The following is a 17,640-nucleotide window of genomic DNA, read 5'->3' as shown; positions in this document are numbered from 1 at the left end:
GCTCCCTTGGGAGGCCCCATTGTTCTGTGCTCCCCCCCGCCTGGGGACAGTTGAGCTGGTCCAGGCAGGGGGACAAAGTTTCTATTAGTGTACAGAGTGGATGAGTGGATGTGCAGAGTGGATACAAAGATGGCTTATCTACTGCGGAAACCGGCTCAGGGATCAACGCAGGGTCCCCAAGTCGCCTTGCTGGGTTCTCCAAGTCCAAAAACCAGGCAATGAGGCAGGGTGCCCCCCCCTCCCTCTTCGCAACCACTGCCGTGGGCTCCGGGCACACTCGGCCTCTCTCACGAGTACACACACTCCACATCACACAGACACACATACAGAGACACAGACACACGCACTGCACGCAGACACACACTACACGCAGACACACTACACGCAGCTGACCCGCCAAAAGTGCTCAGGCAGCTGAGAAAAGCTATGTACACTGAGGGAGTAGCACCAGGTCAGTGGCTGCCAGATCGTGCCTGCTCCTCCAAGACTCTTCCTCTCCAGGAAAAAAACAAAACAAAACAAAACAGGAGGTCCACAGGGCATCTCGCAGATCCTTCCGGGCTGCCTGGCGCGGGAAGGAAGCAGCCGTCCACAGGGCGAGGCGGCCCGCAGTCGGAGGGGCGGAGCCTCACCGGAGAAGGCGGGGCTCGGACGCGAGGCGGGCGGTGCCGCTCAGCGCCTCCTCGATGTTTTCCAGGCAACCCAGCAGGTCCATGTCCCTGAGCACGCGGCCCAGCAGCTCCAGCGTGGCTTCGCGGCGCGGCGTGCGCCGCCGCCAGGCCGCCAGCATGCTGTACTGCGCCTCGCGCAGGTGGCGCCCGTTCTCCAGCTCCAGCCGCTCGATCTCGTGCTCGCTCAGTCCCAGCCGCCGCACCAACTCCTTCCAGCGCGATGGGGGCACGTTGTCCACCACCGCGTACAGGGTCGCGGGGTCGGCTGCGGGGAGGCAGCGCGGTGAGCCTGGAGCTGCGGCCCTCCGGCCTGGCCCCTCACCGCGCTCTCAACTCAGGGCGCCCCGCCCACCCACCTCCCCAGCCGGGGCCAGGGTTCCCAGAGAGGATGACTGAGGAACTCACCATCCGCGAGCTGATCGGGGGCGTTGGGGGCACTGGCTTCCCACTTCTGAACAGGGGTGCAGAGGTGGGTGGAGGCCGGAGGCCCGGGGAGGATGGGGCCAGCCTGTAGATGGGGCGGGGCCATCTCGCTGGAGGGAGGTGCGACGGCTCCGAAGTTGGACCGGTCACAGGGGATGTAAGGGGGAATGGAGACAGGACTGGAACTTGGGGTGGGGTTGAAGCAGATGGTGGTGGTGGGGTTGAAGCCTGGGGCCGGGGCCAGGAGTTCTGGCTCCCCCTGAGGAAGGGACGGCACAGCATTAGCGCAAGAGGAAAAACAGCCCCACAGCCCCCGTTCTTCTGGATTATGGATGGGAGCCGGGCTAGAAGGAATCAGGGGAGACCTAGGGCAAGGGGTTGGTTCTGGGTGCTTTGGGTGTTACAAGGTAATAGTGGACAGTTAGGGACGCCTGGGGGTCATTCCCCGGTATCATCTTACCTCTTTTACCAGAGTCGACTGCCCGCAAACTGAGAAAAAAAGAAACAGAGCGTCACAAATTTCACTTCCTCTCTCAGCCCTAGCGCCCATCGCAGGACTGGTGGTGGGCCCTTGTGGTGACACGCTTCAGGGCCTATGTGACCCCAGGGACGAAAGAATCACTGATGCAGTACGAGCTCTCACCAGCCATCCCGTACCAGCTCAGGCCAGCGGGGTCCTTGGCAAGAAACTAAGAGGATACCCTTAATCTCCCTCCGTGCCTGTGCACCCCACCCTCCCTTATCGCCTTGCCCTCCCAAAGTCCCCACTCACTGATGGAGTAGAGCTTGGGCTTCCACCGCTGGTAGCGACATGCTAAAACCACAGAGGCGAAGGATGCCAGGCAAAGCCCAAAGACAATCACCAGGGGTAATAGTACTGTAGTGCCTGGAGACAGAGCAGAAGGTGGTCAGAGGCGAGGGCAAGACCAGGAAAGGGCCCCTGGGCTTGGTTGGGCATTAGGATAGTTCTCCTCACCTGGGTCCTGAGAATCTTTACCAGTTGAAGGTCGGGTTGGACATAACTTCTCACACTCCTTGTTCTTACAACTAAAAGAAGAGACAGTGCTGGTGAGTAGGGGCCCCCCATTAAGAGGAATATAGGGGGAAAAATAGACCCATACAGATTGTTGGAAATTCTGCCCTTTACAAATATTTAGCTATCTCGCGATAGAATGGAAATCAATCCTATCTTGGCAACTGATGCAGTGGAAGGAGAAAAAAAATTAGCTGATCCCAGAATCATTTCATTTTAGAGCTGGATTTGATCTTGAAGAGGCTGTGTAGGGAAAGAGTTAAAAGCAGTCAGTGTGTGCGTGCTCAGTCATATCTGACTCTTTGTGACCTCGTCGACTGTAGCCCCCAAGCTCCTCTGTCCATGGGATTTCCCAGGCAAGAATACTAGAGTGGGTTGCCATTTCCTTCTCCAGGGGATCTTCCTGACCCAGGATTGAATGAGTGTCTCCTGTGCCTCCTGCATTGGCAGGCGAACTCTTTACCACCGAGCCACCAGTCAGAGTCAGAGTCACCAGACTGTGTGATTACAGGCACATCATGTCACCTGTAAGCCTGTTTTCTCATCAGTAAAACAGGGATCCTAGTTGGACTAAGGATTAAGTAGCATAATTATGCCTGACATATAGTAAACGCTTATACATGCTGACTGTCATTGAACTGATTTTTTGTGTGTTCTTGTTTGTTTTTCAATATTTGGCTGCACTGGGTCTTAGTTGCGGCATGTGGGATCTAGTTCCATGATCAAGGAACCCAGACTCCCTGTACTGGGAGAGAAGAATCTTAGCCACTGGACCACCAGGGAAGTCCTTTGAATTATTTTATCATTGTTTTACTGGTGAGAATCCAGTGGCAGAGAGATTAAAGAACTTTTTCACTAGATGCCACAGCTGATGACAGCACCTGACTTTGAGAGGGGGTCATGTGAACCATTAAAAAACACATCTTGCTGGGGGAAGCCAGAGGACACTAGAACAAGCACGTCTTCCCATACTGGGAGCTGGCACCCGGCAGCACGGAAGGATGAGAACTACATCGAGGGTTTCGGAAGGAACTTGAGGAGGTGAGTTCTTCACAGGAATCTGCAAACAAGGAGAGCTGATTTTGCCCACTTCACAGGCTCATGGGGAGAACCACATGGAAAGGGTGTAAAAGTGATTTTAAAAAAAAGAGACTAGTGGGAAAAAGAAACTAATTTCTCATCAGACACTTTGTAGTTATGTTTTGTGGTTCTTACAACTTTGCCAACCTGATGTCATTATCTTTACTTTAAAGGTAAAGAAGAACTGAGTCTCAGAGATGTTAAGTCACTGGCTCAAGCTCACACAGCCAATACAGTGGCTAGCCTGAGGTTTAAACCCAGGGCAATTCAACTTTAGAGCCCTCAGAGTTTCCTCTTTGGACGCAAGTGTGCAAAGCAAGAAGGAGGAGTGGTCAAAAGGACTGGGAAGGAAAGACCACACTGTATCAAACCTCAGATCAACAATCAAAGGCATCATTATTTACATCCTACACACAGCTGCCACCTGTGCCATCAACTGTTGTAAGATGGAGTCTGATTTCAGAGATGTAAACGTGTATTCCTAGAATCAATAGCACAGTCTGTTGCCTAAGAATCTGAATGTCTTCAGAAAAAGACCTGAATGTCTAAAAGGAACTGCAAGTCCTTGGGGGTATGAGCCTCTATTCCTCAAAGACTTCATAAGATTTCTGAACATGTTGTGGGCAGGGAAGACTGGCTGGTATCTCGACATGAAGTGTCTCCCATACCAAACAGCCAGTAGCGGGCTTCCCCTGTGGTCCAGTGGTTAAGAATCTGCCTGCCAATGCAGAGACATGGATTCTATCCCTGGGTCGAGAAGATCCCACATGCCTCAAGGCAGCTATGGCTGTGCACCGCAACAACTGAGCGCTGGCTCTCAGAGCCGCAACTCTTTAGCTCGTGTGCCACAACTACGGAAGCTCGAGTGCCCTAGAGCCTGTGCTCCGCAGCAAGAGAAGCCACCACAATGAGAAGCCCGTGCACCAAAACTAGAGGGTGGCCCCTGCTCTCCTCAATGAAAGCTTTCTCGCAGCCAATAAATAAATAAAAATTTACAAAAAATAAAAGCATCCTGCAGGAGCGAAAGCACCCCCTAGAACCTCGCCATCCTCCCACCCCAGTCCAGTGCGCAGCAGCTGGCGGAAGGACTCACTCGTGACAGGAGATGCACTTGGCGCCTTTTAGAAAGAAGCCCATATGGCAGTGGCAGATGGTGTCCTGTCTCTCCTGGCCTGCAGGGAGACAAGCAGCACAGCTGAGAGAGGACGCGCCTCACGCCAAGGGCAAGGGGGAGGGCTAGGAGGGGCAGGGCACAGCAAGGTGGAGACCCTGCTCTGGAGACGGAGACGAGGCGAGGAGCGGCGTTGGGAGAGCCATGCTTACAGGGGATATTCACTGTGCCGTTGGGACAGAGGCTGCAGTTCAGACACCGGAAGCCAGTTTCGCCCCAGTATTCCCGGTACTGGTTCTTCCTGCAGCCACACACAGTGTCCCGGTCCACTGTACAAGGGGAAATCTCCACCTGGAACATTTCTGGTGAGGGGAGGAGATGGGGTGTGAGCCCCCATGGTCCTCATCTGGTGTGTCTCTCTGAGTAACGACCGCCATGCACTCAGTCACTCGTGCACAAACATCCCTGCCCACCCCCAGCAGCAGGCACCTGTCCCCTCCCCTAGAGAGAGACTGCACACCCCTCCGAACACCCACCTGACCCAGCCTGTTCAGAGCCCTGCGCTCTCCTGAGACTCACCATCCCGGCACCTGGAGCAGCTCAGGCATCGTCGGAGATGGTTCTCCAAGGCAGTGTAGGTGCCAGGGGCACACACCCTGCAGTCCGTGTCTCGCCCTGGAGCCGGACAGTCATTGTACAGATAGGTACCTGTGATTCAGGGGTTGGAATTAGGCTGCAGCCAGGAGCTCAGGGGAGGAGCTCCAGGCCTGGGAAGATAGCCTGGGCACCTCCCAAAGTCCCTAGGAGAGGAAAGGAGGGAGAAAGCCCCAGACCAGCAGAGGCAACCAAGCCAGGTTCTAGAACATCTGGAAAATGCAGAGGAAGAAGCAGGGCCTCCTGCCTGAGGAGTTCCACGGGGATCCCTTTCTCCTACCTTTGTGGCACTTGGTGCAGCAAATGGTGCTATTTTGCGGGTGGTTATATTTTCCTTGGGGACAGGAAGTCTCTCTCTTCTCCAGGTCCCCGGGGTGAGGGACCAGCCCATGAACCCCTGCGGGGTACACATCTGCCAACAGAGCCGGAAGCACCTGGGGAGGAGTCAGATGGAGGAGGACCTTCAGGAAAGGGAGGGAGGATGGGGATCATAGAGGTAGCAAGTCTAAAGCCTTCTCAGCCTTCTCAAATCTTCTCCCCGGGACACCCCCACCTACACTCCGCCTGGGCTGTCGGCACCGTGCCATCGCCATTGTTCTCTCGTTTTCCCATCCTTTTCCCTCCAACTCAAGGCTGGAAGATCCCAGGTGCGGCTCATACTTTATCCTTGTTTCCCCAAACCAGCTCTCAGGACTGGACCAGGGCAGGTGTTCAGTAGAGGGGGTGAGAACAGGCCTTTCTTTCCTTCCAATGAGCAGCCCTAAAGGTTGAGGTGGCGTTTCTCCATCTGGGTGCTGTGCTCACGGTGTATTCACTTTGTGAACATTCACAGAGGCGAACCTATAGGGTTGTGCCCTTTCCTGTATTACATTGTCACATCCAACTCTAGCCCACCAGGCTCCTCTGTCCATGGGATTCTCCAGGCAAGAATACTGGAGTGGGTTGCCATTTCCTCCTCCAGGGAATCTTCCCAACCCAGGGATCAAACCCACATCTCCTGTGTCTCCTGCACTGGCAGGCGGATTCTTTACCGCTGAGCCACCAGGGAAGCCCTGTTAAACTTGGAGAGCAACAGGCTAATCAGAGCCCAGAGACCCCAGTGGGGACAGGAGGGCTTGGCAGCCCAGAGCAGGTAAGCCGTAGGCAGGTCACCCCCCAGTCCCCCACTGGGTGTCGCTGCAGCAGTTAGAAGCCCCAGCCCCAGCCCCAGCCCCAGCCCCAGCGCCAGCCAGAGGAAGCTACACTCAGAAACCCAGCTGCAACCCTGTAGGGCACCTCCCCTACCCAGAGGCAGCACCCTTCCCTAGCCACCCCAGCCCTGTGCCACAGCCCCTGACAACAGGCCTGGGGCTTCCAGGGCAACAGGAAGAGTTTGGGGATGTTTATGGGAAGGGCTTCCCAATCCTGTATGTGCAGTTCCTTTCCCGAAGAAGGCCTCATAGCATCTAAGGTCACGGGACCTTGGAACTACATCCAGGCGGCTGGAAGCAGAGCCAAATTGCAGAGAGAACATCAGGACAAAGAATGGGGGCGGGGGTCCAGGTCTGGGCCAGGGTTGGTGGGGGAGTGCAGCCTTCCAGGGACTGCGGGTTGATGAGGAAACAGCTTCCCAAGAAGGAGGGAAAGAGGCTTTCTCAGGCCACATGCCTCCTGCCGCAATCCCCAGCCCTTTGAGGGTTAACTCAGATCCGGGAAAGGGAAATCTTTTCCCAGCAGCTCCGCCCAGTGACTCAGGCCAGAGGGAGGGAGGGAATCCAGGGGAGGGAGAGGGGACCCGTCGGTTCCCCGGCTCCTTAAGGGTCATGAGTCAGCTGAAAGGCTGATGGGACCAGGACCCCGCACGCAATCTGGACCCCATCTGATTCCCTCCTCCTGGGGGTCAGGCTGTATCCCTACGCAGAGCCCCCCTTCCTCCCCTCCTCCTCCAAACAGCCAGGCCATGGGTCTCAGTCCCTTTTGGCCCACTTTTTCGGGAAATGGCTCCCTATCCCATTCCATCCCAAAGGGAAGTCTCCGGTGACCTCAGGCTTCCCCCTCTCAGGTCACTACCCGCCCCTCCCCCTCCCGGAGGGCCACTCAGCTCCTTCCCACCCCTCAGCATCCTTCCTTTAGACTCAGCCTCACCCAGACCCCTCCTCCTCCCAGCTCTGCCAGTCCCCCGACAACAAGGGCCCCTGACCTGCCCTAGCTCCAGAAGGGAGCGCCCTATGTCCAGAAGGGAGCGAACCAAGGCTGCCCTCCCAGCTGAGTTCACTGCCTTCCCACAGCTCAGCTGGTTCTGGCCAGCTGGGTTGGGCTTGGGGACCTCCCTGGGGTCCTTAAACAATCCTTAGGAAACAAGACCAGTTATGAGGCTCCTCAGCCCCTCCCGCAAGCCCACAGGCTGCACAGGAAAAGCTCCAGAGCTCTGAATGCCCAGTTCCATGAGGGAAGGAGCAAGTAAGCAGGGATGTAAGACAATCAGCACCATTTCCCCAGGGGGGCCCCCCTAGTCCCCACCTGCTCCCCCAGCCAGCCCACTTGGATCCTAGGGGCCAGGGCCTCAGGTCCCCCCACTAGTGGGCACCATCCCTTGGCACCGAGTGCATCTTTAGCCACTGCATCTTGCAGTGTGCGTTGTGCTAAGTTGCTTCAGTCGTGTCCGACTCTTTGAGACCCTATGAACAGTAGCCTGCCAGGCTCGTCTGTCCATGGGACTCTCCAGGCAAGAATACTGGAGTGGGTTACCATGCCCTCCTGCAGAGGATCATCCAGACCCAGGGGTCGAACCTGCATTTCTTATGTCTCCTGCATTGGCAGGCTTGCAGTAAAACAGTAGAAACAGAGGGTGAGCTTTGAGCGCCCAGGCCCCCGTCAACCTGAGTGTCTGTGGCCTGGAGCAGGGCAAAGGCAGGAAGCTGGGGTGCCTGTGGAGAGACAGTTGAGGAGGTGGCCCAGCACCCCTCCAACTCCCCCACAACTTCCGCCTGGGGAGGCTTTTAAGTGCGACTTCCTGCGCTGGGGCTGCAGCGAGAGGGTGGAAGAGCTGACAGCAGAGACCCTGTGGTCTCTGACCAGCCGCCTCACTCTCCCGTCCCCCATTCACTTGTTCATTAAAGTGTTTTGTTCATTTGATGTCAAAATCTTTGGGGAGCTTAAGACAGCTTCTCCTCCAAGGCTCTGCTGAGGCCTGGCCTCCCTCCCCTGAAGCCCCCCATCAGTGAGGCTTCCCCCCTTCCAGCATATTCCATGCAAACCCCACCCTGTGAGCTTTAAAAACATGAATTTATTATATCTATTTTGGGCTCTTACCATAACATAACAGCTTTGGGTGACTAGATAATAATCTCCCCAAGTAGACCATAAACTATGCGATGAGAGATCTGAAAGCGTTTTGGTCAGAGATACTGTCTAATCCCCCGCACACAGAACGGTAGGGGCAAAATAAATGTGGTTTGATTGATTGATTTCATGACTCTCTCTCTTCCACTCCAGTAAAAGCCAGTGATAACCAAAGTGGGAAGATGAGAGTCAGTGCTGGGCAGTAGGAATATATTTATCTCCAGGGGAAAACTCCTTCCTCCTTCCCACACACTCTCACACCCACTTGCACAATCTCACAGGAGATGCTGGCAAGCCTTCCTCTCCTTTCGAGCATCCCTGGTGAGTGAAGGCAGCGCTTACAGATAAGAGTCTGAACATTTCTGCCTGAACACGAGGCAGATAAGGGTCTGAGAACCTCTGCTTGAGCCTGTCAGATACGCACTTCACTAGGCGAATTCCCAGACCTTCTACATGCCCCCAGACAAAACCCACTGACCTCCTGACCCAGACAGATATCACAACATCAACTTGTCTTGGCCACCCTTCTCTCCTCAGGGTCCCCATCCCTCCCATGCCACAATCCGGGTCTGTAGTCCATCTTGCCAGACCTCCTCCGTCATCTCTCAGTCCTCTCCATGGGTTGCCTCACTCTCAGATCATTGCCACTGTCTTCTTGCCTATTCCCTGCTCCAGTCCAGCCTACACCCTTGCTTGTCTGCATTCAAGCTTCAACTTGCACCCACAGGTGCAGGAATCTTTCTTGCCTGACCCTGAACATCATTTCCGTAGGTCACTTCTTCCTTCCCTGAATGAGAACTTGAAGAGGTACCTGCTACTATTCTGGACACATTCCTGGACACAGCGGACCTGAGAGAATTATTTATGAAGAAATGAATGAACAAATGGAATTCCTCTACCAGGGATCACAGTCAAGATTCTCTCTCCGTTCCTTCCCCTACTTCCTTCAATTTTCTCTTTCTCACTTTTTCTTTCTTTCTTTCTTTTTTTTTTTTTTTACTATTTATTTTTATTTATTTGGCTGTGCAGGGTCTTAGTTGTGGCATGTGGGATCTAGTTCCCCAACCAGGGATCAAACCCAGGGCCCCAGCATTGACAGCTCAAGAGTCTTAGCCTCTGGACCACCAGGGAAGCCTCTCTCACTTTTTTTGTTCCTCAATAGAATCTTACCCCTACAGTTAAGACACTGAGCTTCTTGCCACCACCAGCCTCCAGCACACAACCCCACTGTTCTATTCCTCCGAGCCGTGTGTGCTAAGTTGCTTCAGTCGTGTCTGACTCTTTGCGACCCCATGAACTGTGGCCCACCAGGCTCCTCTGTCCATGGGATTTTCCAGGCAAGAATACTGGAGCGGGTTGCCATTTCCTCCTCCTCCAGGAGATCTTCCCAACCCAGGGAACGAGCCTGTGTCTCTTGCATCTCTTGCACTGGCAGGCAGGTTCTTTACCACTAGCGTTACCAGGGAAGCCCAAACTCTCCCTCAGACCAGCAACCCTTTTTTCAGCCTCCTGCTTGTCTGTGACTTCAAATCTCAGCTCCAAAACCCAATTTCCAGGAGGCATTCCCTCCCTCATTCCATCCTTTATTCATTCAACAAACCGGGGAGGAGCACCTTTGAGGTGCAGGTCCCATAGGAGTGCCAGGGAAGATGAGATGAAGACACAAAAGACTCTTAGCTAAGTCAGAGATGGGTGACTGGGGAGGGAGCTGGGCACTGATCCGCAGACAGGACAGCACTCACCCCCTCTCCTGGTTCTGCCTCCCATCGGTGTTCCAGGGCACCACATCACGCTTTTGTGGGTGTTTTCCCCAGGATCATGAGAATCATTTTTTTCTGTAAGCTGTCTTGGCTACAAGATTGTAAGCTCTTTGGGAGCAGCAAGATCTTGTGTGTTCTGTCACAGTGCTCCTTCATTCTCCCCGCCTCCACCACCCTCTCCCCCCTAACACACACATTGTTCCCTGCACTGCTCATTGACTGGCCCAGGGAAGCCTTACCCAGCTCCGTACACCTCCTGTGTCCCCTCCAGTTCCAAGCTAAGCTTGTTCCCTTAGCTGTCACACCCCAACCTGGGCTGGATCAGCTGCAACCCCAGGCACCTGACACCTTTCTGTATCTTTCCAGGCCCCCTGTATCTCTGTTTTCCAAATGCAGAAGCCACTGAGCAATAACCACCACTACTGGCTTCCCTGGTGGCTCAGAGGTAAAGAATCTGCATGCAATGCAGGAGACCCGGGTTCCATCCCTGGATCACAAAGATCCCCTGGAGAAGGCAATGGCTACCCACTCCAGTATTCCTGCCTGGGAAATTCCATGGACAGAGAAGCCTGGCGGGCTACAGTCCATGGGGTCACAAAGAGCTGGACATGACTAAGCGACACACGCGCGCACACGCACACACACACTATTACTACTAACAATGGAAAAGCTCTCATTAATACTGAGTGCTTTCCGTTTGCCATACCCTGTTCCTCCACGAGATCAGAAATCCCATGAAGACAAAGACTATGTTCACTACCAGCACCTCAAACAGTATCCAGCACCAAGCAGGCACAAAGGAATGAAATACCTGACATGTATCCATCTATGTCATCTTTGAAACAATACTATGCAGCAGAAACTAAGACAAACTGTAAAGCAATTATACCCCAATAATAAAAATCAAATGAAATACAAAACAAACCAAAACAATGACATCATGAGGTGGTGACTATTCTATCCATCTTAGAGATAAAGAAGCAAGACGTGGCAGGTTACGTAACCCGTTCAAGTCCAGACAGCGAGTACCTGAGGGAGACAGGACTGGATCGGGTGGTTTGCCCCAGGAGAGAAGAGGTGTCAGGGAGGCTGCAGCGGGAAATGGGGGGAGCCTGTGAGGACAGCCTGGAGAGAAGGGAAAGGCGGGTTTGGGGGTGGGCAAGAATGGACGAAGGAGATCAGGAGGGAGGAGGGGTGCTTCGTGAGGAACTGGTGTCGAGAAAGGTGGACCAGAGCAGAGAAGGAGGAACCAGAGAGAAAGTTTCAAAGAGGAGGCTCCAAGAAGTCTGGACTTGTGGGGAGACTAGACAGAAAAGAAGGGATGATTAGGGCGCACAGTAGGAGACGCTGGTGGAAGGAGGGTCAGGGGAGAAGAGGTTGAGGGAGTCAAGGTGGGGAGTGGCGACTGGGCAGAGGAAGACCGAACCAGGAGAAAGTGGCCAACGCAGTCCCCGAACTAGGCAGAGGCAAGGGGCTGGGTCTCTGCCCCCAGACCACTGCGGGGGGCGGGGCGGGGGCGGGTCAGGGATACACTGAAAGAAGGCTGAGGCAAAAGAAAGGGACATTTTCCAGTGACGAAAACAAGTGTCTACCAACTTCCCCAAACTGAGCTGTGGAAGAAGAAAGCAAGTGATCTGTTGTTGGGGTCGGGGGAGGGGGCCAGAGGACAGGCCCCGGGGCTCTGCGGCCTCGGAGCGGGGGTCAGTCCTACGGCCAGAGGCCACAGACCAAGGGTGAAGGGTGCCCCCCAGGGGGCCAGGAGGCCTGGGCCTGGAGAGGCCGCGGGATCTCCAGCCCCTATGTGGTTACCCACTCCCTTCCCAAACGCCCCCAACATAGCATCCCAAGCCCACCGCCCCCAGCCCAGGGCCTCTCCTGGACTCAGTTTCCCCACTTCACGAGAGGCATCCAGCCCCTGCTTTCCATTCTCAGCCCGGCGCCCAGGTAGCCTTGCCTCTCCGCGGCCCAACACAAAGACTGGGCAGAACCATCCGGACTCTGAGAAGACCCACCTTCTTTTTCTCATTCCTTTCGATTTCCTAACAAACCGCCTCTCCTTACCCTGTGGGTACCTGCCGCCACATTCCCAGCCTGCCCAGGCCTGGGTCCACTTTCCCTCCCAGCCTTTCAAGCTCGCCCCCGGCTCTGGGACGCAGGTGAATGGGGCAGTGTGTGAGGGCAGGCCCACGCAGGCCCGAGGCCCTCTCCAGCCCCAGGCGCCCCTCGCCCGCCGGCCCGCTCCTCCCTGGGCCCCTCCCCGCCTCACCAGTGGCAGCAGCAGGCCAGGCACGGTGGGGAGGCCCATGTCCGGCCAGCTGTGGCCTCTCAATCCCCCATCAGGGCTGGAGCAGTGGCGGCCCGCAACAGTGGCAGCGACACAGTCCTTGTGTATCCCCAGTGGAGGCTGGGCCTCGGGTCGGGGAGTGGAGGGTTGAGACTGGGGCGGGGACACAGCCCAATCCGGAGGACCTCAAACCCGGAAGGCCAGCCCTGCGGCCCTGAGCCGGGAGAACTCCGAGAAAACTTGAGCTGAGAGGAGGTGGGAGGGGAAGGGAGAGAGGCAGATGGGGTATCGCAACTTCAGGACAGGAAGAGCCTGGGGTGGAGGCGGGAGGAGGCGGGAGGAAGGGGGGAGCCAAGGTCCCTTAACCCTTTGTAGTCAGACAGAGGCAGGGCTCTGGGATTCAGCAGCCACGTGCCAGGGCCTAACCACGCCCCAACCCCCCCAAATACCCAGGTGCACCCCTCCCGGCCCTCCACCTCCTCTCCCACAACTCCGGGCCTGTCCCAAGTGAACAGAAGGAGAAAGACAGGGCTTTGGAGTCAGAGTCGCTGGGTTCCAGCTCAGTACTCTCTGCTTTTTTAGCTGGGTGGTCTTCTGTGTTCCAGTCTGCATAATGAAGAGACCCTCTCTCACGCTGTCGCAGTCAGGTAAGTGATGCCAGACTTGATCCAGTCCTCAGGGCTCTTCCCCTTTTCCCAGGGTTCTCCAATGACATCCTAATGTCTCACTTTCTTGGGAATGTACACCTGCAATCCAAACCTCAGAGTAAAGCTTAACCCTGACTGGGGATCCTGACCTGCCCCACTCCCCACCCCACCAGGTCTCATTCCATCTGTGCCAGGCAGGACCCCCAACTGCTGATTCTGGCTGAACCTCCCAGAAGACCTCGGTCATGAAATGAGAGCCACAGTGCCTGGCCCAGCTTCCATGGGAAAGGTGACGTCATGAGGCCTAATGGAATTACAGCTCACTCCGTCAGGTATTGCTAGAACGTTCCCAGTGCCCTTTTCCCAAATATTCTGACACATCGATCCAAACTGCCCTCAAAGATAATCTACTACAGCCCCCCCCCCCCTTGTTGTTGTTGCTTCTTAAGTTGATTTTTAATTGAAGGACAATATTGTGTTGGTTTCTGCCATACGTCAATATGCATCAGCCATAAATATGCATATGTCCCCTCCCTCTTGAACTTCCCTCCCACCTCCCACCCCTTTAGGTTGTTACTGAGCCCTGGTTTGAGTTCCCTGAGTCATACAGCAGATTCCCACTGGCGGTCTCTTTTACATATGGCAGTGTGTATGTTTCCATGCTTTGAGGCCCAGAGACGTGCCGGTCATGTGCCCTGCTGGGCCAGCCCAGCCCGCAGACTTCTGACTTCGGACCAAGGGCCCTGTTTTGTTGCAACAGATAATGGCCACTTCCCTATCAGTCCTTTTGAGTCAGTCAGACTCCACCGTTGACTCTTAGGATGTTTTATGCCATGCCCATCCGTGCAGGACGTCTCCCAGATGAATCCCACAACAGAGTACAGCATTCACCCAAATGGTCTCTGGATGCGCGGAGCATCCCCAAGACCCAGTCCAGGCCCCCGGATTCTCCAGCTGCTGAGACTGCTAGAAATACAGGGAGAGCAGACAGGAGTGAGGAGCGCCTAGGGTTTTGTGACCTGGCATCAGAGCTCCTCACCCATTGATCTCTTGATCCACCAGCTAACCCTCAACCCTGGAATCCATCCTCTCTGGCCCTTCCTGGCCTCCCCTCTGTGATCCCAGGTGTGAATGGAGCCTCGATGCCCCTACTTCCGGCTGACTTCACTCTACCCCATCCTCCAGCTTCTGAGACACTAGAGGATTAAAGCTGGACCCACAGAGGATGAGGATCACCTCTACCATCACCCGGGGAGGCTCCAAGTGCCGCATGAGTGGACCCAAAGCAGAGCTCTTAAAGAAGCCGAGTCATTGAAATACAGTGCAAGAGTCAAATAGCCCAGCTTCCAGTGTGAAGACACTAAGAGACACCTCGTGTTAAAAATGGGAAGCTTGCTGGTACCCCTCACACCGCACGCATGGACGATGAATGACGCAAAGTGTTTGGCAAGGGTTTGACATATTCTAAGCATTCAGTCAGTGGTTGTTGCGGTTGTTCCGTTGCTAAGTCATGTCTTACTCTGTGACGCCATGAACTGCAGCATGCCAGGCTTCCTTGTCCTTCACCATCTCCTCGAGTTTGAGCAAACTCATGTCCATTGAGTTGGTGATGCCATCCAGCCATCTCATTCTCTGTCACCCCCTTCTCTCCTGCTCTCAATCTTTCCCAGCATCCAAAGTATTGGAGCTTCAGCTTCAGCATCAGTTCTTCCAATGGGTATTCAGGGTTGATTTCCTTTAAGATCCGTCCGTGGTAGCAATGGGTTTTATTTATTTATTTGGCTATGGCTTTCAGCATGTAGGATCCTAGTTCCCTGACCAGGGGTTGAACCCACACTCTTGCTTTGAAAGCACAGAGTCTTAACCACTGGACAGCTTGGGAATTCCCCAGTGATAATCATGTTAATATTTTGTATTAACACTAACGACTTCAATGTTCTGGTTTTTTTTTTTCTTTTCTTCTTTTAAATTTTTATTGAAACACGGTTGATTTACAATGCTGTGCTAGTTTCAGGTGCCAGTGTCCTATTTTCAATGTTCCAAGAAACTTTTAAGGGTCTGTTCCAACAGCCGATGCCCTTGCACATAGCCCGGCACAAAAGGAGAATTTCTTTCATTGTTTAGGATGAACGCCTATTTATGCAGCAAGCTTAAAGCCTTGAGAAACACGGTATTCAACTGTTCAATAAAATTCTGTTTAAAAAAGGTGGTGAGAGGTGGGTGGATCTAAGAATATGAACAGCTAATTAGTCTTGTGGCAGAGGAGACAGCACAAGCATCAGCCCTCCCGGGAAGAAGCAATCATGGTAAGGGAGACACAGAGAAACAGAAGAGGCCAGGGGACTTCTCTGGGGTCCAGTGGTTGAGAATCTACCTTCCAGTGCATGGGTTTGATCCCTGGTCGGGGAACTAAGATCTCATAGGCCACGGGACAACTAAGCCCTTGTACTCCAGTTACTGAGCCTCCACACCTCAGCTAGAGAGCCTGTGTGCCACAACTAAGACCCCACGCAACCAAAACTGAATAAATAAATATTAAAAAAAAAAAAAGAAGAAGAGGGGGCAAACTAAGATTGGCTATTAGGGCTTGTGGAGCAAAGGATGAAGGGAAAGGAGCTTCAGGAGACAGAGCCCCCTTTCTCCATAACGTGCCACACACCCCGCAGGAGCACAGAGTCATCGAAAGGACACTGGACTCTCAGTCGGGGTGACGTGGGTCCCAGCCCCAGCCCAGTCATTCCAACCCCATGTGTCACAGGGAGACCTGGTTCTGTATCAATCATGAACTTGGACAAGTCACTTAACCTGATAAGCTCCATAAAGAAGATGAGACAGCGTGAACTCTGTCTCCTCTACCTGTCTGATCAACCTGAGATCTAGAAAGGAGGAAAGAGACAGCACCCCTCTCCTGCATGTGCTCATTCTGGATAACTGCTCATACGATGCACATGTGTTGATCACCACCCATTTCAATGAACACTAGAGAGACTTCCCTGCTGGTCCAGTGGTTAAGACTCTGTGCTCCCAATGCAGGAGGCATGGGGTTTGATCCCTGGTTGAGGAACCAAGATCCCACATGTTGCACAGTGCAGCCAAAAAATAAAAAATAAACACTCAAGAAAAATGCATGCCCCATGTTACTGGTACCTGCCCTAGTTCCCTCCCACATTTGCATGTTAAATTGCTTCAGTCGTGTCAGACTCTTTTCGACCCTATGGACTGTAGCCCACCAAGCTTCTCTGTCCATGAGATTCTCCAAGGCAAGAATAATGGAGTGGGTTGCCATTTCCTCCTCCTGGAGATCTTCCCAACCCAGGGATCAAACCTGAGTCTCTTGTGTCTCCTGCATTGGCAGGTGGGTTCTTTACCACTAGCGCCACCTGGGAAGCCCCCATAATTGGCATCTGTTTGCTTTTGAAATCCACTTTATCTTGAACCATGTCAGATAAATACATGAACATCAGTTTTTATTGAATTTGTGACGTTTTGGATAATGGTCAGGATGTGCATGTATAGGGGGGAGGGGATGTTGGTGAAGAAGGAAATAAACTATTTTTAAAGCTAAAAAAAAAAAAAAAACAAAAGTTAGTGTGCAGGAGCAACACACCGATGGAAGGAAGGATGAAAGACCCTTAGGTGGACCTGCTTTTTGGCAGGAGAAACTCCGGAGGACCAGGGGTGGCAGGGGAAGGATGGGGAGTAGGGGCTGCCTTTTGTCATCCTTAATAGCTCCAGCTTTGTCTGACAGGCCCCGCCCACTGAGTCAGGGGAGAGGGAGCCAGGGCAGGCTGGGGTCAAAGAGCACAGAAGCAGGCTGAACCTGAGGGTTCAGAGGAAACTGCTGTGACACTTTCCCCTCATCACTGTGAATCTAGGAAAGGGAAGTCCAGAGTCATCGCATCATTTCCTCCTCGAAACCTTTACCTCCCCCTCCCTTTGCCATCTCCCCCTCTTTCCCAAGATTCTTGCGGCTCCTCAGATCAAGCAGATCACAAGGGTTGGGGATGGGGGTGGTTAGGACAGCCAGATCAAGGCATCGGGATTCAGCCCTAAGGAGGGTGAGGAAGGGTGAAGCCTGGCTCCCAGGGCTGATGCTGGTGTGGGAGGAGGAGTTGGGGGTCTGGAAACCGGGGTTCCACTCTGACATCCCTCAGCGTCTCCTCTGTTAAAATAAAGGCTGGGGAGATGCCCGCTGCTGCTCTCTCTGTGCTGATGTGCGAATGAGAATACACAGGCTTCGAGGCTCCTCAGGAAGCTGGGCTGAGTCTCATCCTCTTCCACCAGCACTGGACAGCTGATGGAGAGGTGGGCGGGTGAGGATGCTACAGCTGGGTGGTGAGTGGTACTCAGCAGGAGAGGAGGATTACAGATGGTGGTGACCAAAGTCGAGAAGGAAAGGGGTCCAGGCTGTGGACAGGGACACTAACCCCAAGCATTGCACAGCAGGACTCCTGATGGAGGGCACCTGTCTTCACCTCCCACCTGAACGTGGTGATGGGCACAGAGCAGATGCTCAGGAATGCCCGTGAAGAACTAGCAAGACGGTTTGTCTCTCCCAAGGCCCCTGAAGGATGGTCGTTCCCATCGTGCAGCCAGGGAAATGGGAGACTGTCCTGCGCCCCACTCCCCAACCCAGAACTGTGGGACTTGCACCCG

General features: G+C 54.1%; 1 protein-coding gene and 2 long non-coding RNA genes across 6 annotated transcripts; 2 read left to right on the top strand and 1 right to left on the bottom strand.

Moving 5' to 3' along the window:
• Positions 1–628: 628 nt before the first annotated feature.
• Positions 629–12,358, bottom strand: TNFRSF1A (TNF receptor superfamily member 1A). The gene is given in 10 exon segments (NM_001166185.1): positions 629–936; positions 1,077–1,353; positions 1,555–1,583; positions 1,867–1,980; positions 2,071–2,141; positions 4,301–4,379; positions 4,531–4,680; positions 4,898–5,026; positions 5,253–5,406; positions 12,320–12,358. Coding segments are annotated over 10 exon segments (1,350 nt in total).
• On the top strand, positions 2,135–4,214 carry LOC121819218 (uncharacterized). The gene is made up of 2 exons (XR_006059460.2): positions 2,135–3,168; positions 3,381–4,214. It is a non-coding gene; the product is annotated as an uncharacterized LOC121819218 (long non-coding RNA).
• A 173-nt stretch (positions 12,359–12,531) lies between the features above and the next one.
• Positions 12,532–17,175, top strand: LOC114114069 (uncharacterized). Of its 4 annotated transcripts, none has more exons than XR_003588910.3 (4): positions 12,532–12,592; positions 12,920–12,984; positions 13,158–13,316; positions 14,170–17,175. It is a non-coding gene; the product is annotated as an uncharacterized LOC114114069 (long non-coding RNA). The 4 variants fall into 4 exon arrangements; XR_003588909.3 differs by having other exon boundaries at positions 14,110–17,175; XR_003588908.3 differs by having other exon boundaries at positions 14,047–17,175.
• The last annotated feature ends 465 nt before the right edge of the window (positions 17,176–17,640 follow it).

Source organism: Ovis aries, chromosome 3 (assembly GCF_016772045.2).
Source record: "Ovis aries strain OAR_USU_Benz2616 breed Rambouillet chromosome 3, ARS-UI_Ramb_v3.0, whole genome shotgun sequence".
NCBI classification, from domain to species: Eukaryota; Metazoa; Chordata; class Mammalia; order Artiodactyla; family Bovidae; genus Ovis; species Ovis aries.
The sequence above is the reverse complement of the archived record's forward strand: the minus strand, read 5'-3'. Positions and strand labels throughout refer to the sequence as shown.